Source organism: Nicotiana sylvestris, chromosome 3, assembly GCF_000393655.2.
Source record: "Nicotiana sylvestris chromosome 3, ASM39365v2, whole genome shotgun sequence".
Taxonomy (NCBI): domain Eukaryota; kingdom Viridiplantae; phylum Streptophyta; class Magnoliopsida; order Solanales; family Solanaceae; genus Nicotiana; species Nicotiana sylvestris.
In genome coordinates this window covers 86160905-86185378 of record NC_091059.1, presented here as the reverse complement: position 1 = coordinate 86185378, position 24474 = coordinate 86160905, and the positions used below count along the sequence as shown (strand labels likewise).

General features: G+C 38.4%; 1 protein-coding gene across 1 annotated transcript; it reads right to left on the bottom strand.

Annotated features, from left to right (window-relative positions):
• Positions 1-359: 359 nt before the first annotated feature.
• Positions 360-1193, bottom strand: LOC138887619 (uncharacterized). Its single transcript, XM_070169385.1, has 2 exons — positions 922-1193; positions 360-849 (listed from the first exon to the last, which is right to left on the bottom strand). Exons 1-2 carry the CDS (start codon positions 1191-1193, stop codon positions 360-362), a joined length of 762 nt encoding a protein of 253 aa, XP_070025486.1.
• Between the last annotated feature and the right edge of the window lie 23281 nt (positions 1194-24474).

The window sequence follows — 24474 nt, the reverse complement described above, 5'->3', positions numbered from 1 at the left end:
AATTATTTCCACTTACTTAAAATGCTACTCACTTTTCACATATCTTATACACCTTACTATAATAGTCCTGTAGTACCTTGTATGGTACTAGTTCATAAATACCGGGTATTTTAGCTCGGGCCGTATTTTATCCCAAAATATCAAACTTCAACGAACTTCATTTTCTTTGACTTGCTTCCCCTTTCACCTTCACGAATTTACTCATCACTTGTGAAATAGCATAATCCTTATAATCTCCAAAAAATTCTTTTACTTGGACTGATGTCAATTACCTTACGACAAATTCCACGTAAAATACTACAAGGTGCAACATTGTCGTAACTTAATACTACGAAGCGTAACATCACCATAGTGTTATACTATGGGACGTAATAGTATGCAAGTTGGGTGTAATAGGTATGATAAGTGGCAACAGGTTGTTGGTATCTGGGAGGTGAAGGCTGATATATGGGTGGTGGTGTTTGATATGTAAGAGGAGATTTCAGACCTTGGGCTACCATTAATGCATCAACTTCTTTATTCTTAGAAATGCCTCCTGACTGCAAGGCTTTGTTTGTAGCTTGAAGTGCCTCAAAGTTTGTCACTATTCCGCCTTTAATTCCCTCTTCTATTCTTTCTCTTAATTTGATGATGTCAGAAAATTTACGGTTTTCAATAACCATAAACCTTTCATAGTATTGTGGATCTTGAGCTCTGATGAAGAATTTATTCATATGTTCTTCTTCCAGTGTTGGCCTTACCTTTGCAGCTTCCGACTTCCATCGAGTAGCGTACTCGCGAAAAGTTTCTGTTGGCTTCTTCTTAAGAATCTGAATGTAGAAGACGTCTGGCGCATTTTCTATATTGAACCTGAACGGATCCATAAAATTTGACGCCATGCTTACTTAGTTAACCCATTTCTTTAGGTTTCGGTTGATGTACCAAGACAAGGTGTCTCCAGTGAGGCTCCTCATGAACAGCTTCATGCAAATTCTTCCATCCTTACCTACCACTACAAGCTTGTCACAGTATGTTCTCAAATGTACCTTCGGAACACTTGTCCCGTAGAACATCTCTAACTTAGGAGGTTTGTAACCCTCTGGTAGTTCGACGTCCGACTGAATACACAAATCTTCATAATTCAGACCTTCGATGCCTTTACCGCCTTCAACACCTTGAACTCGACTAGTAAGCTTCTTGAGTTCCTCTACCATGTTCATGATGAGAAGGTCCTTCTCGGTGGATTCAGGTATATATAAGGTCTGTTGTGAAGTGTGAGGTATGGTTTCTACGTATATGGGGTTGCTTTGATGGACTCTAAAAATTTGGGTATAGCGGTGGTCGTTGGTTGAGTTTTGAGGATCGGGGGTCGGTTGTGATGCGTTTTGAGAAGTGTGGTAGGTAGTGGTTTGTAGATACTGGGTTGGATGATGATGATGTTGTGGAGGAGTCGGTATGGGTGGAGGATTGGGATTTTAAGGAGGTGTGGCATATTGGTGAGGTGTAGGAGGATTTTGTTGGTTTTGTGTGTTTTGCGGAGGTGCTGGGTTTTTGATGTTTTGTTGGTTAACGTCGCGGACGTTCAAGGTAAGGGAAAGGTTTGCCAAATTTCGGACCTGCTCAAGTTCCCCTTGTAACTCCAATATCTTTTGTTCCAGCTGTAAAACCAAGTCATTATGTGCTGGAGGGCTTCAACCATCTGAAGTTTCGACATTCTCTTCATGCGTAACATTGTCTTTCCTTATATTGCTTGTATCATCCATTCTGGCTTTTCTTTTGCTTTTAGGATCATTTGGAGGAGGAGGTGGTGGAGGACCTCTAAATTTGGTATGATATGCTGATGATGCCAGTATGAACGAACCAACCTTGGGGGATGGGAATAAACAAATAAAGAAAAGAAGGAAAACAAAAGGTAAACAAGTCATTGAGGAGTATAAAAAGGATGTTTGGGTATTTAAACACATATTGCATAATTATAAATTCACGTCCTAATTTGGGGACCTCATTGTGCCTGAGGTAGGCCTAAGCGACATATAAATTTGGAGAAAATCGATGCCAATAACTGTGTCATTTCATTAATACGAAAATGAACCAAATCGCTACTAAAACGACAATAATTATAAAGAGTCACTAATGGAATTCACCTTATTACAACAAAAGCCTAAAACGAGTCAAGAAAGCAAGTAAAACATAATTCCTAAGCTATTTTGTCCCAGAAGGATCTTCTCCAGGATTGGCCATCTTTGCCTCATCGATCAGATTCCCAGGTCGCGCATGTCCAGTAGAAGATACGCTCTTGCTAGGAGCCCTCCTTAATTGCCATCCATATTTTGACATCCTGAAACCCTGTTTCTCATCTTCCCTTCAAGTTCCATCAACCCCTGTTACAAATATTCCAACCTCTCTGTTGACTAAGTAGTGATTTCTCTCCACTTGTTGATTGCTTCCATGCCCGCTTTATATTGTTCCAAATATCTGGCTTCAAACTCAAAAACCCTTTTATGCAGCATCCTATTCTTGACTTGTTCTTTACCAGCATCGTCCACAACCCTATTCTTTAAATTAATCCCTGGCTTGACATCCCCCGTTATTCCATCTACCAACCATGATGGATATAAGTGCACATGGCCGGCATGATACCAATCTAGCTCGATGTTGTCGTTCTCCACAATGACCTTTTGATGCCACATGTGTTGTGCCTCAAACTTAAATGGAATGGCATTCCCCTGAAAGTCTACCTTGTACTGAACCATTTTGGAAACTCACGGTATAACCTGCTTTCTCCCAGCTTGTCTCATAACTTTGATAGGGGCATAAGGATAAATTCCCTTTAATCTGATTAACACTAGATGATGAGTATCTCTCGACCTGATGATGAATTCACTGCTAGGGAACCACTCGCACATCCAATGTACTTTGTCATCAGTTAGATTGATGAAGAATTGTGCCCAGATCATAGAATTTTCCGATTGCACAAATCTATTTGGGATAAAAGTCATTCTTTTTGGATGGTGATAGTCTATGTGGTCATCCCATGGTCTTCGTGGAAATTCTTGACGGTATTCTCCCCTCTGAAGCTGTTCTAACAACCACACTTATAGCAACAAATTACAACACCCGAAATGTGTATGCCCCTTCTCGCAACGGTCTAAAGCCTGGTATATATCAGCCAGAATCATAAGGATAATAGTGTAAGTCTACCCCTCAATCCCCTCCATTAAAGCCTTAGTGACCATAGCTAGGCGAGTGTGAATATTTTCTCCTTATATTAGAAATACCAGCATCCTTAGAAAACAGACAATGAACATAAAAACTCGGCGGTGAGTCCATCCCAAATAAGTGATGGCGAACTCATCATGGTAAAGGTGGTATGATTTGTTGTGCCCATAACGCTCATAGAGGAAGTATAATGGTATATAAGACTTCTTCAAACAGACTAAATCATCATTTTTCCTGAAACCCATCATTTTTAAGAAACCTCGAGGAGTGCAATTTTAGGTACCGACAAACCAGGGCTATCCTACAAAAGCCCGACAAAACCTCCTATTTCTTCCCAAAAGGGGAGTCATTTTGATGTCACCGAAACGGAAATGACTCTCTTATCATCCCTGAACATAGTAGCGGCCTCAATTATTGTATTGTTTGGTTGGATATCTAATATAGATGGTAAATTCCCGAGGACCCTTTTCACATGATTTTTGTCACTCGTGCGAGGTTTTCCCCCCAATCCAGCAGCAAAGGTGGGATGTTTCGAACCTACGAACTTCATGCCTCATTTTTGCAAAACAAATACAGTTAGCCCTTTACCCCTCCAGATTTGGTTATTTATACGTTAATGATCAACATATTGGCATATTTTCTCCAAATAATGCACAGATCATGATTGTGCGCATTGGGACATTGGAAATCCTGACAAACTTTGGACAAGGCTTGTCTTAGCGTGTTATTACTAGGTTTGGACATGATGCATGCACAGTTGATATTAGAGCATGGGTTTCTAGAAGAGTCTAGACTGGTACCCTCAAGCAGACAACTTGAAAGCGAAATGTATAGAACTGTCGATTGTACCGTTGATCGACTAGTTTTACCGCACATAAGTCTTTCCAAATTTAAAGGGTTATTTAGGAAGACCGCGGACACTCATCAAATTCCGCTATGGTATTAATTACGATGAGTGGAATATTATGTGGATCATTCTTTATGCAAAGATAAAACAACACGTTGTCAAACATTTTTGCATGTTGAAAGCAATAAATGCAATATTGAATGAATCGTAAAGACAAAGAAAGAAAAATAAGGAAGAAGTTAGTTCGCGCAATGTGGAAATTGTAATAAAGAAGATAAGGTAGTGAGGGTGGGGAGAGACATGATGTGGCAATCCTTAAAAAAATGTCTAAAGGAAAGTGCATATTATGACCAAATTAAGCAGGAATTGCATGTGAGTTCAAATAAAGGGAAAATGGTGTACATGTAGCAAATAAAAAAGGAAATGGGAGTGGGATATTCATGTAACAACAAAGATAATAAAAAACACTTATCAGATAAGACTAATTCATATAGACCAAGATCACTTATGGTAAGAGCCTAAGTTCCCCAGCAGAGTCGTCTTGTTGTCGCGCCCCTTTTTTTCGCGAAATCGGGTTTCAACACGTGACAACTCTTTTAAGGAAGGGTGTTAAATGAGAGAGTCACCACCTAACAGGTTTGAGGTGAGTTAGGGCACCTATTTTGCAAATAACTCTGTTTAACTTGTTTGTGTCACCAAAGATCGGGTAAGGGCTCAAAATTACCTCAAAAAGAAGGTGTTAGGAACTTTTCGAGTTCCACAACTGCGGGTCCCGGCCGAACTCAATTATATGAATTAGTCTAGGTGATCAAGTACAGGAAAACAAGGAATTTGGGAAGTTTATTATTAAATACATGTGATTGATTTAATGACAGGATGGGGGGTCCTAAATTTTTTAGCCTAACGGATCACCCCGTGCAACATAAATAATACTTCGTAACTCCCTCAAGATAGGGTGTTACTCATATTATTCAGCGGGCACAGATTATTATCTCCTGCTACCCGGTTACTATCTTTAAGTTATTACCTAAAGTACACTAGTTGGTTCTAAACCGTACCCTATGCGTGCACTACCCGTCCCATGCCTGTGGTCCAGGAGGCTTTGAACCTCTATTTAGGCAGTTCTAGACTTCAACTTAGGCCGCTCAAAATGATAAAACTAATCGACATGCAAAACAGGTTATACTTCATATAAAAGCAATTAAGGGCTCAAGTTAGCCTCCACACTTTGACAACAAATGCACGCAAACACATTGAGCATTTGACAGTTGTAGATTTTAACAAGTTAAGGATATTGAACCCTATAGGCATGATCTCTACGTGATGGTGGATTTTAATACATGCAGCAGTTTCAGATGCAAAGTCCTACAATTTCTAAAAGCCTACATAGTTGCCCATTGATTATAAGCATACGAGATTAAAACCTATAGGCATGATGTCTAGGTGATTGATGCAGTAACTAACAATGGTAATCACATGAGTATGTTTGATAATTAGCACAGTGTTGAAAAGTCTTTAAAGAAACGAGCAGGACAATAATTAAGACTGATTTCAGACCTATAAACTAGATTTCTATAATCATAACTAAAACTGGTTTTAGATCCTATAGGCATGATTTCTATAATTAAAGCTGATTTCAGATCCTATTGGCATGATATATAAATCATAAATTAGGCAGTGTGTAAGTTAACAGAATCCTAAACGTACATTGAGATATTAATCATTCAATATCCTATAAGCATGATTTCCTAACAGGTGAAAGCAGAACACATTTGAACCAAATTATGAACTTATAGGCAGGATTTCTAACACATGATGACTGAACATGTTTGAGCATAATGACATATTTTTGAGCAAAATAGAATACCTATAGGCAGGATTTCTACCCATTCCAATACAAATGTAAGATAAAACCCCTTCCCCAATTTTACTAATACCCCGGAATGTTATTACAAGAATTATTACAGACCTAGAATGAATAGAGTAAATTACAGAAATAAATAACTATAGGTAGCCTACGACAGGCCCAAAGATACACCCAGACAGGGCAGGCCTTCTGTCCCATGGTTTACAATATCCCAGAAATTACATCATTATGGACATAAGGCAACCGGAATTAAGTGATTCACCTAGTAGGTAAAAAACAGAGCTGAGCATGGAGAACCAAGGCCCTAGTGTGTTAGAGTTCCCAAGGGCTTCAAGGACCCAGGGTAGTGCTCACACCAGGGAGGTTAATAGGGATAATTCAGGGAATAACTAGGGACCATGTCCTAGTGTATCATAGTTCACAAGGGTCTCAAATGAACCATGAGCAGTGCTCACACTAGGGAGGTCAAAGGGCAGAACCCAAGTAGCCTTGGCTTTTAGTCGACTAAGAATAAGAACTCAAAGGAACCAGACAGTAAAAGAATAGAATGAGGTTAAGGGACACCACTAAAGGATAGAACAAAATTGAGCACACAAAACAAATAATAGACATGCTTGAATTTAAGACAGACTTAACCAATTTTCAAAAAATGAGTTCAATCACATACTGCACATGTCAACAAACAAACTGCAAGATAGTCTCATAGTAAGAAAAAGAATAGATTTCAGATTAGGCCAAGTGCAGAAGGCTAATGTCATAAGAGAGGATCATACCAATTAGCAACAGGACCTAACATGCTGAGAACTACTTAGGACAATTACTGGGAAGTCAAAACAGGAACAAAACAGGTTACATTACATCAAATTCAAAAATAGACTTGTTACATACTTAAGGAATACATTTAAGCTTAGTCAACTAATCTAAAAAGGAGGTAGGAGAGCATGTTCAAATAACAGGGCTAACAACAAATTTAAACTTTCAAGAGGTGGCTGTCAGGAATACATAGGCTACGCAGAATTGGAGAAGTTAATCAACTCAAAGTAGGTCTAAATATGGCTCAAACTACAAACGTAATGGCATTTAGATTAGCAAAATCAGGAATCGTAGTAAGACAGTTAGAACAGCCCCGAAACATATCGAGCAACACTCTTTAGAAGTGAAAACACATGCTATTGTCAAGCAAGTGTAAATGAAATAGCAAAGGTTTTGTAATTCACCAGTTAAATGAAACAAGAAAGAAAGGAAAGCCCACAGTGTTATGAATATCACCAAAGGATCAAGAACTCAGAATTTCTGGCCTTGGATTTTAGTCGGCCAGGAACTAAAGTGCAGAACAAGATTATTAAAAAGCAAAGAGCACACAACTTTTGTTTTTGTAGTTCATAATGATTCCAGAGTTTTTTCAAAGGGGAATGGAGAGGGGTTTATATAGTTTAGGAATTGAATACATAAACATGGAAATAAATAGTCAAACACTAGAAAGAAAAACATTTAAAATCAGTAAGGAAGTAACAAAATTAAAACCCTAATTTTTAGGTAAAATACACAAATCGGAAGAAATAAGGTAAACGAATCACATGCTGCATAGAATAAGATGAACATAGATAGAAATACTATTTACAATCAAAGAATTGAACCAGATTTGGTTCAATTTAAAAGAATCTGACCCTAATTTTAGGGTGAGTAAAAAAATCGACAGAGAAGAACGAGTTTACACATAATAGGATGTGTATAGATGTGATAACATTTAAAATCATAGAATCAAACCATATTTGGTTAGATCTAAAAGAGATCTGATACCCTTATTTTAGGGTAAGTAAGAATCACAAAGATACACAGAGAGTCATAGAGATTCATACCATAAAAGAACAAGAACGAACACAGACGAAAAAGGTCAAAGAACTGAACCATTTTGGGTTCAAAGTTGAAGAGATCTGCTTGCCATATTTAGGCAAGCAACTAGGTAACACCATAAATGAGTAACCGGTAATGAGAGGAGAACAATAAGGTATGTGAATCAACGATTGATTCCATTTTTGAGTCGGAATCGGAGAGGATTAGAGGTTATTGCGTTAGGGTTTGCAGAGACAAAGAGAGCGTTCGAGAGAGTTTAGTGGCAGAGGATTGTAGAGAGTGGTTTAGGGTTAGGGGGTTTGGGTATAATTAAAAGGGTTAGGTTAGTTGTGGGTCGTTGATCTCTAAGATCAACGGCCAGGATTTTAAAGAGGGGATGGGGCGAGTTAATTAAACGGGTTACCGATTAGGTTATTGGGTTAAGGGTCATTTGGTTTGGGCTGGAGTATTGGGCTGGTGTATTGGTAGTTTAGGTCCGAAAATAGTTTTAGAATTAGGCTAGTTTTTGAATACCCAATGTTTAATAAACAAATAATTTATAAAAGTAATTAATAAATAACAAAAATATCATTTTTGCACTAAAATAATTATAACATTATAAAAATATAAAAATTATTTTGTGCATAAATAATATAATTATACATTACTATGGGCTATTATTGCAAGATGTGCAATTTAGCATTAAAAATGCAAGTATAATTATAAAAATGCACTGAAAAATATTTAAACATTATGTGGGTATGAATGATAAATTTAGATGGTTAAATCATCATAAAAATAATTTGAAGGATAAATATTGGATATTTATATATAATAAAAATGCAAGAATAAATTTGGTTAAAGCCTTTAAAAATTATGAAAAATATTTATGTATGCTTATAAATCAAATGATGATGCATATGCACTATTTTGAAAGTATATGTATATATATTTAAATATGAGGGAAAATTGGATATCAACATGTGGCACCAAACTAGGCCTCTAGGAAGATGATATATTGGGCTCAATGAAGTGGGTTCGTCGTCTTTAACCCAGTTAATGAGCAAACTCAATGGATTAAGATTTATTTAGTTAACCATATTAATTGGACATATACAATTAATCCAATTATATTAGCCCAATAAATTTATTTGAACTAACATATCTTGAATTTAAAATATAGTCCAAATTATTTTATGAATTTAATTTTAATAAAATTTATATGTCTATAAATATCCCCTACTTTAAAGCTTGTTGAGGTGTACGTTTGTCGGATTTCGGGGATAAGACGAAGTACTCATGCTTGAATACTCATATAAGTGCTTATACATTTGTTAAGTTAAATAAGCCTCACAATACTATTAAACCTCAATGGATAATATGCTTACGTGAAGTATCAAAGCACTTGTCATATAAAAATTTCTAAAGCTAAAGTGATTTGGTTTACTCCAATTCTTTCCTCGTAAGTCCAAGTTAAGAATCTTAAAATATGCACATCATAATATTGTAAAGACAAAAAGGAGATTATTGAATCGCCATAAATAGACACGAAGTGTAAGTTTCTCTCTCCCAAATACTATCATGGATCCACAACCCTATGAATCCCAATACACAATACCACCCAAACCCCTAGATATTGTGCACGAAAAACCTATACCAAATGAATTAATGAGCAAATCCACTTTCAAGGAAATCTTAATTGCTTCTGACCCAATGGATTTTGCCCCAAACCTAGGACAATTTGACATGGATCTGACAAAGATTTTCACAGAAGAGGAAACATCCATGCACTCATCAATCTCTTGTGCATGAGGCATCAAACATATCCCTCTTACTGAAGAGGACATGCAGCGTATTTATTAGCCATGGAAATGCTCTATCATCATTAAACTGGTAGGGAAACGTATGTTACACCAATATTTAAAAAAGAAGATCCAAGAACTTTGGCATCAAACGGAGGATTTTTCCCTAATAGACCTTGGAGAAGACTACTACATTATTAAATTCAAAAAAAGGAAAAATATGACGAAAGCCATCGATCAAGGTCCATGATTCATCAATGGCCATTTCCTATCTATTACAAAATGGAAACCAAACTTTGTGGCCATAAAGGAAAAACTAACCACCTCAGCAGTATGGATTAGGCTTCCCCATCTACCAAAAATTTTTATGATACAAGAATTCTAAAAAACATTAGAAATGCAATTGGACATTTACTAAAAATTAATGTTTGTACATCAACCACTCTAAGGAGTTGGTATGCAAGAATTTGTGTTGAAATCCCATTAGAAATCACAGTTGACCCTTTTCTTTATATTGGCCTTCATAAACAACACATTCACTACGAAGCAGAAAACTTTCTCTATAAAAAATGTGGAAGGCTTGGACACACGGTTGGACATTGTAGCTATGTGCTAAAATCTCAGTGAACATAAATTCATCTAAGGAACAAGCCATTATAGCAACGGAAAACTAAGAGGAAGAATGGAAAACTGTCTCATTTAGTAAAAGAAGATAACAAGGTTCAAAAAATTCTCGTCCAACTCTCACAAATTCAACCAATAACTCCAAAGGCTCAGGTATCTCTGTTAATCTCTTCAATGCTAATATAGGTAAACTCTTGCATACCCAACTATTACAATACAAACCTAAAGAATCCTCTAATTACCAATAACAAAGTAAGAACCCGGTCACTATGAGCATAGATCAAACTACCTTGTCTATGAAAAATTATTTTTCCATCCTGGAATGTGAGAAAATGGTTTCAAGAGATACCACCAATGTTTTAATTAACAATAAATTAAAAAACGTTAATACAAGTGCATGTGAACACTTGTCCTCAAAACAAGGACTTAGCCATGATGGATAATAATGTGGCAACAAAAAATATTAACGGAAAGGAGGAAAATAAAACCATGCAAAATGACACCCAAATGGACGAAAATAACCCTCCTACTAATAATAACCCTACAAACCCTATTAAGAAACTAATCCAAAAAACTGGTAATAATCCTCCTTTAGACAAGGGAGATGAACAAAATCTTTCTCTTAGATATGGAAACATACCCACTCCTAAGCATGCAAGCCAAATGACAACTCAAACTAATAAAAATGGACAAATGTCCTATACCCTAGAGGAAGAAATAGATACTATATCCATGAATGATCCTCCTATAAGAAAAGACATTGGGCAACTAAAAGCCATGCACTCATCACCTATCATTACCCTAACCCTCAATCAATCCGATTCTATCAGTAGCTCCAATCCCACGCTTGCTACAACTTCCTTAAACACTCAAACCCCCATTATGCCAAGACTACCTTAAATCCTAAGAAGAAGGAACAAACTTATCCAAATCCTGCGCCAACACAGAATAGAAACCATGGACAACCTACCACTCTTTTCCCCACTAGAGAACCCACAAATCGTGTATTCCTAACCTCCACAGGCATAGTATTACCAACCTGCCTCGTGGATGGAACTAGGTCTAACGGGCCATGCAATCTCCTTCAATTTCCAAATCAATGGGCAAGAGGCGATTGTGATACTACACAACACTCAGTACCTAGCTCAGCTAGTAACGGAGGGAATGCGACTTTCCATGAACAACTACCTAAATCCAATATGGCTAAACAACATTCTCCAACCACCGATGCCTTCCTTGAACCCTCAAATGGTTCATGCAATGATGAATCAATGGAACATGTCACCACAGTTCAACCCAATTCACCCACAAAATGCTCCACTCGACATGCCCTTCTTTCCAACAGAAATGTACATCTATCTGAACACCATATTCCTACCATGGGATATCAATTCAGTACCCCAAGAAGAACCACACCCCCTTGCAGCAATAAGTTCCACCTCTACAGGATCAAGAAAATCAAATGCCAGGACCAGTAGAAGCAACAATGGAGGAGGAGGAAGAACCCATCAACCTAAGCTTAGAGCGAGTCCTAGAGTTCTCAAGTCTAGACGGGATAAAGTTATTTCTCTTCAGGGAGATGTAAGAGAAGAGGCATGTGCTTAGTTTCCCAGTAGCACTCTTCAAGTGCTCGATGGACATCAGACCACCTCAGGATCCAACAGTGGGCAACAAAGCCATGATTCTTGTGCCATCCCTAAGAAGGAATCCTGTGTTTCCGGGAGAGATCAGGGAGAACGAGGAACCAGCAAACTCAACCATTAATCTAGACATGAATCGTCCAACCAACATTATTATATGGAACATAAGGGGAGGAAACAATGACAATTTCAGAAGAAATTTTAAGGAAATGGTTGATACTCATAGAACTTGTATGGTAACTCTTCTAGAAACAAGAATGGAGAATCATGAAGAATTGCTTAATGATTTTGGATTTACGGAGATGATAGAGGTTCCAGTGGATGGTCAATCAGGAGGCATGGTAATGATGTGGAACCATGAAGTAATTAGTGTCCACAATGTAGTCCGTAGAACCAGGAGATCCATGCAACAATAGAGGTATTACCTATTCGTAAAAACTGGCTTTTTTCTTCAATTTATGCTAGTACTAATGTCCATAACAGAAACATGATGTGGGATAACCTAGAAAATAAAATTAAGACCTACAAAGGACCTTGGATAGTAGGAGGTGACTTCAATGATATCTTTGCTTCAAATGAAAAATTTGGGGGGAAACCTATCAAAGATAGTAGATCTAGTTTTATATGGTCTAAGCTAAACAATTGCAAGTTAATCGATTTAGGGTTCAAAGGATGTAAGTATACTTGGTCCAATAATAGACATAGGAACAAGGGTCTAATTATGAAACGACTAGATAAAATTTTACGAAATGAGGAATAGATTGAATTATTCCCAAAAAGTTCTATAATTCACTTGCCCAAAACCCACTCAGACCATAATCTTTTATTAATTGAATTAATTCCTAAAAATAGGTTGCACCATAATGCACCTTTCAGACTAGAAACCTTCTGGTGCAAGCATCCAGAATTTCAAACAATAGTCGAAAATAATTGACTAAGGAATTATTACTTGAAAAGTAGCCAAAACTTTATAGAAAAAGTTAAGCCTTGGAAGAATAATACCTTTGGGAACATCATGAGGAAAAAGAGGAAGCTACTGGCTAGGCTTCAAGGGATTCAAAATTCCAATAGTTACACTACTAGTATTTTTCTTCAACAATTAGAACAAGATTTAAAAGGGAATACAATGATATCCTAAAAATCGAAGAGGATTATTGGAAGTTAAAGTCTAGAATTCTTTGGCTAAACGACGTGAAGCAAACACTAGATTTTTCAATATTTCTGCTACCAATAGAAAAAGAAGAAACAAAATTAATTTCTTCAAAGATGATAATAGAAACTGGATTAACGAACACCACCAAATTTTGTCACATGTTCTTAAGTACTTTGCAAATACTTTCACAACCTCACACTCCTCAACTAAGTGACTACCCCACTTGGAAGTCCTTCTTCATATCCTAAGCTAGACCTAAAAAATCTTTAGACACACCCCTACTAGATATTAAAAACAAAAAGGCTGTATACTCTTTCAAACCCTTTAAGGACCAAGGACCGGATGGTCTCCATCCATTCTTTTTTCATAAATATTGGAAAATCACAGGGCACTCGGTAACTAAACTTTGTCATGACATATTCAACACCCAAGAAGTTCCTAAAGATATCAACAAGACCTACCTATGCCTTATACAAAAAATTCCCAATGCCAATAACATTAGGAATTTCAGACCAATTGGTCACTGTAATACTATCTACAAAATTATTACAAAAATTCTTACAAATAGACTAAAATCTTTCCTAGAACATTTAATAAGCCCTTACCAAGCAAGTTTTATGAAAAATAGAAGAGATGACGATAACGCAATCATCATCCAAGAAATAGTTTCCAAATTACAAAAAATGAAAGGCAAACAAGGCCAAATAATTCTGAAAATTGACCTAGAAAAAGCTTTTGACCGTTTGGAATGGTCTTTTGTTCACCATAATGGAATATTTCAATTTCCCCCCTAAATTCTGTACTAAATTGCATCTCAACAAGTAGTATTGTTGTCCTAGTGAATGGATCTATCAAAAATTTCTTTGAGCCTAGTCGTGGCATCAGACAAGGCGATCCCATTTTACCCTATATCTTCATGCTTTGCCTAGAAATCTTAACTAGATATATAATTCACCAAGTTGATACTAGGAACTGGGATCCAATAACCTTAGGAAAAAATTGCACTAAGTTTTCTCACCTTTTTTTTGCCGACGACCTTACCCTAATGGCAAAGGTAAATAATAAGTCATGCCATGCCATTAAGAATGGCCTAGACCCTTTTTGTAACTTATCAGGTCAATGTATCAATAGCACAAAATCAAAAATTCTCTTCTCTAAAAATTGCACCCCCTCCCTGATTAATTATAATTCTAATAAACTTGGTATAAAGAAATGTGATAACTTTGGTACCTACCTAGGTTTCCCAATTCTGAATAATTGTCCAAGACCTAGAGACTTTCAGTTTATTGTGGAAATTATGAGAACTAAGCTAGCATCCTGGAAATTAAAATTCATTAACATAGCAGGTAGGACTACCCTAGCTCACTCGTGTCTCAACTTAATTCCCAATCACTATATGCATTACACCCTACTTCCTAAAAATATCCTTAACAAAATTGATAAAAACTCAAAGGGATTTTATATGGGGTAGCACCATTGTAAAAAGGAAAATACACAATTGGACTACTTTATGTCAACCAAAAAAAAATGGAGGCTTAAACATTCATAGTGCTATTTCAAAGAACTTATGCATATTAGCAAGTCTTGCATGGAGAATTCTTATAAATGCTATAACCCCTTGGGCCCATTTAATCATCACCTCTTATAGTACAAACAGATGTAAAAATGGAAACTCCTTCATTAGGAAAAATATCCAAAGAGGTTGGGATATTTGCTCTAAAGGTATCACTTGGTCAGCCAACTACCTTTCCAACATGAACATATGGGAAACCAACTGGATATCTAATATGGGAAACCTTAGGAAAGAAGTTACATGTCCTCTATCTACAAGTGACCTCTCAGTAAAAATAAGAGATATTTTTGACAAAAAAACCTAGTGCTTTGATAATTTATCTCTTAACCTTCCTAATAATATCAAGGAGAATATATCTAAAACAAAAGTTTGCAACAAAGGCCCTACCAATGACATCCCTATATGCTCCTTAAATACAAAAAGTTTTGTCACAACAAAATCTTGTTACACCCTAATAGAACCTCCTTTAATCAATCAATTATATTTCTCTTGGATTTGGAACCTAAATTGCCCTAATAAAATTAAATTCTTCTTGTGGTTGTGTCTTCATAATAGACTACCTTGCCGAAAATATTTCTCACAAATTGGTATGAACATTGACCCCTTGTGCCCTATATGTAATTGTCAAGATGAAGAGTCTATAATTTACATTTTCCTTCGATGTCAAGCGGTAAATTCTTTTTGGAAAAATCTTGGGTGGGATAAGTCTTATAACAATAACAACAAGCATTGGCTTCTTCAAGTAAAAGACTTATATTTCCCTCTTGCAATAACCTCCTTAACTGGAGTTCCTTCTTCCCATTTGTCATTTGGCGTATTTGGCTCAATAGAAATAATAACAATCAAAATAATACGGACTATCCTATTAATATTAATCATATCATCCAAAAAGCTATTGAATTTTTTCTACTCACTGAAAAAGTCACCAACACATCTACCAAAATACCCATACAGAACAAATGGAACAAACCACTTATAGGATGGTTTAAACACAACATCGATGCTAGTTTTAAAAATCATAACGGAAAAAGTGGCCGTGGAGGAGTAATCAGAGATACGTATGGGAATTGGATAGTTGGATTTGCTAAATCTACCCAGGCTAATGGCTCACTACAAGCAGAAATGAAGGCACTAATTGAGGGGCTCAAAACAGTACAAGAATGGGGAATGTTTCCGCTAGAGATAGAGACGGACTCCACTGAGGTGATTCATTCAATACAACAAGGGAACAAATTATATAACAACATTGTTGATAAATGCAGGTTGTTCATGCACCAGCAGAAGGTGATCCTCCAACACACCTTCAGGCAAGGGTATAGGATTGCACATCACTTAGCAAAGAAAGCAAGGCAGAAAGGGAAACAAGTTTTTGTATTACTACCATTTATGTTAACTCTTTTGTGGGAAGTGACCAAAAGGAACTCTATGTTTGTATTAAGACTTTATCTTATGATATTTGTGATATCCTAGCACGCTTAGAAAATCAAAGTATCCTTAGTTACACAAACTATTAGGGCTATGTACGAAACAAGTAGTTACTAATATATAATTTTTCTGTTTGCTCCAAAAAAGACAAAAAGTAATTTGTTGCATGTCTCACATGCTGATAGTGTGTACACGTGAGCATTGATCCACGAGCTCCATGAGATCATTTTGTATTCTCATTGAAAATCATTTTGTAGATTAAAAATTGTTAAATTGTGCAAATATAATTTTGTTGGTATGATACTGGATATCATCCAATTTAGGCCGATGGCTCGGTAAGATATCAACATGAGAGACAACGATATTACTGAACAATTGATTGCGTGAAGAATATAGAGAGAAATATTGGTCAAACATTACAACTCAACAATTTTAGTATTTGCAAACATCTAATTCTTTTGGGTTATTCGTGATATTTGGCTATTAGAATATTACATCATTTTGTAAACTTAAGGTCTTTCACGATCGCTTAAAGTAAGTCAAATTTACTAATACTTAAATATTGAGGAAATTTATTGTAAAATACGAGAGTAAATTTCATAAATGGTCATATGAAAATTATTACATGTTTTTATCAAAAGTCATATAACTATAGTTTCTCACACAAAAATCATAAAAATTTCACTAACTCGAAAAAAAATCAAAATAACCAAAAAACACAACTTTCCTATTGTCACGACCCGGAATTCCCACCGTCGGGATCGTGATGGCGCCTAACATTTAAAAATACTAGGCAAGCCGACAGATAAATATCTAATACGCTAACCGCTATCCAAGATAGTACATAACAATAATTAAACCAAAACAAATTAAAGAAGTGCAAAAATTTATAATAATCCAAAAACTAATACACAACTACCCAAAATCTGGTGTCACAATCCACAAACATCCAAGAGGCACTACAAATACTAGTTCAAAGAAAATACATCTCTTCCCGAAATATAAGAAAACAGGAAAAACTAGGATAATTGGAAGGGGATTCCAGGGTCTGCGAACGACAACAGATCTACCTTGGGCGTCCTGCGGACTGAAGGCAACAACCCATATCTAAGTAATGCGGTTCAGTATCGGAATCTGCGCAGAGAGTGCAGAGTGCAGCATCAGTATAACCGACTACATGTACTGGTAAGTGCCGAGGCTAACCTCAGTGAAGTAGTGGCGAGGCTAGGACACAACAATAACATGAACCTGTGCAGTTAAACCATATATGAAAAGATAACAATAAATGGAAATTTAGCAGATATTAACGGGAAGGGGGAGAAACATGCTGAGGGGAATATCAATTCTTGAAATAGTGCAGTAGAGAAACGCAGTAAATAACATGTCTTGCGCCTATGAAAGTAATAACACAGCAAACAAGTGCACAACATCACCCTTCATACTTTTATTCTCATTCTCACCATAAGAAACAACATAAATGGTGCAGCATCACTCTTCGTGCATTAACTCACTCATAACATGGCACGACATCATCCTTCGTACATTAACTCTCATAGTATAGCACGACATTACCCTTCGTGCATTATCACTCATAGAATATGGCACGACAGCACCTTTCGTGCTCTGCACTCTTCCTCACCCAAACAACAGAACAATAACACTCCACAAGGGAATCATCAATAACCAACCTCGTTTCAATATTTAACTTCACAATATAGATTTCAACTTGAGTCAATACTCAACCAATATCTAATTCCAGGAAAATATGATAAGATTTGTTTAACATAAGGAATAACTAGTTTAAGCATTCACATTACGAATAAGGAATACAACAATTACAAGTATAAGACTAACTATCATGCTATGACTCGACGTGTCACGACCCGAATTTCCACCCTCAGGAGTCGTGATGGTGCCTACTCGTAGAAGATAGGCAAGCCGCGCAAATGAAGAATCACTAACCCTTTCATTTTACCACTTTTTAACAATTGAGATTAACAGGTAATCAACATTGAATATTAATGATAAATAAAACAAGCAGAAGACTTAAACTAATAAAATAACCAAACCTGGTACTACAATGCCAACATACGTCTTTACCCAGAATCCGGTGTCACAATATCACGGACTGCATATGAGTACTACATACAAGTGTCTAAAAAAAAGAAATACAGGCTGTCTCGGATACAAGTGAAAACAGAGCACAAAATAAGATAGAAGAGAACGTCGGGCATGCGGACACCTGCAGGACTACCTCGGGATCTCTAGTTAGATAGAAGGCAGCCACCCAAATGCTATGGTCCAAGAGCTGCTCCGGGATCTACACGTAGCGCAGAGTGTAGTATCAGCATAATTCGACCCCATGTGCTGGTAAGTAACTAGCCTAACCTCGGTGAAGTAGTATCGAGGCTAGGACCGGACTACCAAATAACCTATGTAATTATATCATATACAGCAAAAAATAAAAGAGAAATAAACAAGCAAAGATGGGAGGGGGTACAAGCCACGGGGTATACCAATATCAACAGTAAATTAAGAGTAACAGCATAAGAACAACTTAGATTCCTCAGCAAAACAATAAGAAATTTGTATCCAATCTATAAACACTTTGTATCAGCAATTGTTGTGGTGTGCAACCCGATCCCAATATATATCAACACTGTTGCGGTGCGCAACCCAATCCATATTATTTATCACTGTTGCAGCGTGCAACCCGATCCAAATATATCATTGTTGCTACGTGAAACCCGATCCAATTATATCATTGATGCGGCGTGCAACCCGATCCAAATATATCATTGTTGCGGCGTGAAACCCGGTCTAAATATATCATTGTTGCAGCGTGCAACCCGATCCAAATATACGATCAACAACAATCATAGTAAGAGTCCCGGCAAGGGATCAATAAAGAACTACACTATCCCGGCAAGGGAATCGACAATATAAGTAACAACATCCCGGCAAGGGAGAAACAACTATAACCAACCTTGTTCCAACATCTAACTATCTCGGCTAACACCAATACTCAGTCATAAGTAATTTCCATGAGAATAATCATTATCCTTGCTCAATATAGAGAGTCATCAACTTAAGCATCTGTAGTATTATTTAGGAAAACAATAAATTAAAATTCAAGACTCACGGTCATGCTCGACACCAATGTATATATACTCGTTACCATGCATTACGTTGTACTCAACAAGAAACAAGTAGCAAATAGGACACAACTCCTAATCCCTCAAGCTAAGGTTAGACCAAACACTTACCTTGAACTTCCACGGCTAACTCAAGCCTCAAACACTGCTTTTCCTTTTGAATTCGGCTCCAAATAAATTGTATCTAGACATAATTGACTTAACAACATCAATAAACACTAAAAAATCCAATTCCAATGCTTAATTATAGTTTTCCCATCATTCTTCTCAAAAAGTCAAAAATTGACCCTGGGCCAGCTTGGTCAAAATGCAAGGTTCAGACCAAAACCCGATCACCCATTCACCCACGAGCCCGAATATATAATTTCTTTTGAAATCCAACCCCAAAACGAGGTCAAATTACCAAATAATCAAAAAGTCCTAACTTTACCCAAATCCATAATTTTCTACCCTTAATCTAATGTTTTAGGTCTAGAAATCTAGTGGGTGTTAATGAAAATTGAAGAAAATGAGTCTAAGATTATATACCTATGAATTGGTGGTGAAATCCCCTTTCAAAAATCGCTCAATCTGGAGTTTGGAAGAAGAAATTATGAAATTTTGGCTAAATCCCGTTTTGGTTCTGTTTTAAAATCACTGGACAAGCCTTCATCTCGTTCGTGACAGGCATGTCGCGTTCGCGATGGGTCAGGCCAAATAAATAAGGCTCTCATTCGCGGAGCTTCATCCCCCAGAGCCTTCGCGTTCGCGTAGGGTAAAATACCCCTTCCCCTACCCAGGCCCATAAGCTTTCGCGTTCGCGTTACCAGGTCGGCGTTCGCGAAGGGAAAACCCCCAAAGTTTAGGGTTCGCTACCTGGGTCTCGCGTTCGCGTAGAAGGAAATCTCTTTCTGCCTAACTAACTCATCGCATTCGCGAGGTTCCTCCCGCGAACGCGAAAAAGGACATACCAGAACATCAGAAACTGAACAACCTACAACTTTTTATGAGTTCAAAACCTTTCAAAACTCACCCGAGCCCTCGGGGCTCCAACCCAAACAGGTAGACTAACTCAAAAACATCATATGAACTTATCTGTGTGATCAAATCGCCAAAATAACCCCTTAAACAACAAATTAAACCTCAAAATCAATGAAATATTTCAAAACTTCTTAAAACATCAAATTTTGCATTAAAGGTCCGAATCACGTCAAATGACATCCGTTTCTTACCAAATATTACAGACTTATCTTATTTCACATATAAGACCTATACCGGGCTCCACAACTAGAATACGGTCCCGATACCATCAAATTCTAAATGCATTTCATTTCCAAAACTCATAGAAATTTTCAGAAAATAATTTTCTTTAAAAATTCATTTCTTGCGCTTGGGACCTCGGAATTCGATTCCGGGAATACGCCCAAGTCCCATATTTTTCCACGGACCCTCCGGGACCGTCAAATCACGAGTCCGGGTCTGTTTACCCAAAATATTGACCGTAGTCAACTAAAATGCATTTTAAGTCAAAATTTAAACATTTTAATAGATTTTCACATAATAGCTTTTCGGCTACGCACCGGGACTGCGCACGTAAATTGAGGTGATGGCGAAAGAGGTTTTAAGGCCTCGAAACGTAGAATTAATTTTAAAAATCAGATTCTCCACGTCTAAAACAACCGTTCGTCCTCGAACGGACATAAGAAGGAAGTACGTGAGTCGGGGAAAAGATGGGGATAACGGCTCTGAATATCGGACTCGGACTCCCAGGTCGATGCGTCAGCAGGCTGATCTCTCCACTGAACATGAACAGAAGGAAAACTCTTCAATCTCAACTGACGAACCTGCCAGTCTAGAATAGCTACCGGCTCCTCCTCATAAGACAAGTCCTTGTCTAACTGGACAGTGCTGAAATCTAACACGTGGGAGGGATCGCCGTGATATTTTCGAAGCATGGACATATGAAACACTGGATGCGCTGCTGATAAGCTCGGCGGCAATGAAAGTCTATAAGCCACCTCTCCCACTCGATCAAGAATCTCAAACGGGCCAATGAACCTAGGGCTAAGCTTGCCCTTCTTCCCAAATCTCACCACTCCCTTCATAGGCGACACTCGAAGCAATACCCGCTCACCGACCATGAAAGCCAAATCTCGAACATTACGGTCAGCATAGCTCTTTTTCCTAGACTGAGTTGTACGAAGTCAATCCTAAATAATCTTGACCTTGTCCAAAGCATCCTGAACCAGATCCGTACCCAACAACCGAGCCTCTCCCGGCTCAAACCATCCAACCGAAGACCGACACCACCTAACCTATAAAGCCTCATAAGGAGCCATCTGAATACTCGACTGGTAGCTGTTGTTGTAGGCAAACACTGCTAAAGGCAAAAACTGATCCCAAGAGCCTCCAAAGTCAATGACTCAAGCTCAGAGCATATCCTTCAAAATCGAAATGGTCCGCTCGGACTGCTCGTCCGTCTGAGGATGAAATGTTATGCTCAACTCAACCCGTGTGCCCAGCTCTCGCTGAACTACTCTCCAAAAATGTGAGGTAAACTGTGTACTTCGGTCCGAAATAATAGACTCGGGCACACCATGAAGACGAAAAATCTCCCGGATATAGATCTCAGCTAACCTCTCGGAAAAATAGGAGACTGTCACAAGAATAAAATGTGGTGACTTGGTCAGCTTATCAACAATAACCCACACTACATCGAACTTCCTCTGAGTCCGTGGGAGTCCAACAACGAAGTCCATAGTGATCCGCTCCCACTTCCACTCAAGAATCTCAATCTTCTGGAATAAACCACCAGGCCTCTGATGCTCATACTTAACCTGCTAACAATTCAAACACTGAGCCACATATGCAACGATATCCTTCTTCATTCTTCGCCACCAATAATGCTGCCGCAAATCCTGGTACATCTTTGCGGCGCCTGGGTGAATAGAGTACCGGGAGCTATGGGCCTCATCTAAAATCAACTCTAGAAGACCATCCACATTAGGCACACAAACTCGGCCCTGCAATCTCAAAACTCCATCATCACCTAAGGTAACCTGCTTGGCACCTCTGTGTTGTACCGTGTCTCTAAGGACATACAACTGGGGATCATCATACTACCGATTATGGATACGCTCCAATAAAGAAGAATGAGCGACTGTGTAAGCCAACACACTACTGGGCTCAGAAACATCCAATCTCACGAACTAATTGGCCAAAGCCTGAACATCCAAGGCAAGCGGCCTCTCACCGATCGGAATATAAGCAAGACTACCCATACTGGCTGACTTTCTACTAAAAGCATCGGCCACCACATTGGCCTTTCCCAGATGATATAAAATGGTGATATCATAGTCCTTTAATAGCTCCATCCACCTTCTCTGACTCAAATTCAATTCCTTTTGCTTGAACAAATACTGCAAACTCTTGTGATCCGTGAACACCTCACATGCCACACCATACAGATAATGCCTCCAGATCTTCAACGTGTGAACAATGGCTGCCAACTCCAAATCAGGAACCAGATATTTCTTCTCATGAATCTTTAACTATCGCGAAGCGTAGGCAATGACCTTGCCATCCTGCATCAACACTGCACCAAGACCAATACGAGATGCATCATAATAAATTGAATATGGCCCTGAACTTATGGGCAAAACCAACACCGGTGCGGTAGTCAGAGCTATCTTAAGCTTATGAAAGCTCGCCTCACACTCGTCCGACCATCTGAACTGGGCACCCTTCTATGTAACCTGGTCATCGGGGCTACCATGGATGAAAACCCCTCTACGAACCGACGATAGTAGCCTGCCAATCCCAAGAAACTTCGAATCTCTATAGCTGATGCTGGTCTAGGCCAATTCTTGACTGCCTCAATCTTTTTCGGATCAACCTGAATACCCTCTGTTGATACAACATAACCCAGGAATGCAACTGAACTCAACAAGAACTCACACTTCGAGAACTTAGCATATAACTGACTATCCCTCAATGTTTGAAGAACCACTCTAAGATGATGCTCGTGCTCCTCTCGGCTGTGGGAATATATCAAAATATCATCAATGAAGACTATCATGAACGAATCCAAATAAATCCTGAACACTCGGCTCATCAAATCCATAAAGGCTGCTGGGGCATTTGTCAATCCGAATGACATCATCAAGAACTCATAATGCCCGTACCGAGTGCGGAAAGCTATCTTAGGGACATCGGATGCCCTAATCCTCAACTGATGGTAGCTAGATCTCATGTCAATCTTTGAAAATATCTTGGCACCCTTAAGCTGATCAAACAAATCAATAAAACCTCGGCAATGGATACTTATTATTGATTGTAACCTTGTTCAACTATCGGTAATCAATACACATTCTCATTGATCCGTCCTTCTTCTTAACAAATAACGTCGGCGCACCCCAAGGCGAAACATTGGGTCTAATGAAACCCTTCTCAAGCAAGTCTTGCAACTGCTCCTTCAACTCTTTCAACACAGGCAGGGCCATACGATACGACAAAATATAAATGGGCTGAGTGCCCGGAGCCAAATCAATGCAGAAGTCAATATCCCCATCAGGTGGCATACCCGGTAGGTCTGAAGGAAATACCTCAGGGAACTCACGAACAACAAGCACAGAATCAATAGAAGGAACCTCGACACTAGAATCACGAACATATGCCAAATAGGCCAAACACCCCTTCTCGATCATACGCCGAGCCTTCACATGAGAGATAACACTACGGGCAGAATGACCAGGAGTCCCTCTCCACTTAAAACGAGGTAAATCTGGCAAGGCTAAGGGCACAGTCTTAGCATGAGAGTCCAAGATAGCGTGGTAAGGTGATAACCAATCCATCCCCAATATGACATCAAAATCAACCATGTCTAGAAGCAACAAATCTACATGAGTCTTAAGACCCCCAATCATGACTATACAAGAGCGATGAACTTGATCTACCACAATAGAATCACCCACCGGTGTTGATATATATATACAGGGGAACTCAAGGAATCACTAGGCATGACCAGATACAGTGCAAAATAAGATTACACATATGAGTATGTAGACCCTGGATCAAATAAAACAGAAGCATCTCTGCCACAAACTAGAACAGTACCTATGATGACTACATCAGAAGCCTCAGCCTCAGGCCTAGCTGGAAGAGCATAACATCGGGGCTGGGCCCCACCACCCTAAACTACATCTCTGGGACGGCCTGCAGCTAGCTGGCCTCCACCTCTATCACCTCTACCTCCACCTCTAGAACCTTTACCCCTACCTCTAGCTGGCTATGCGGGCTGTGGAACACCTGGTGCCTGAACCATAGCATGGGAACCCTACTGCTGCGACTGAGTACCCACCAATCTCAGACAAGCCCTC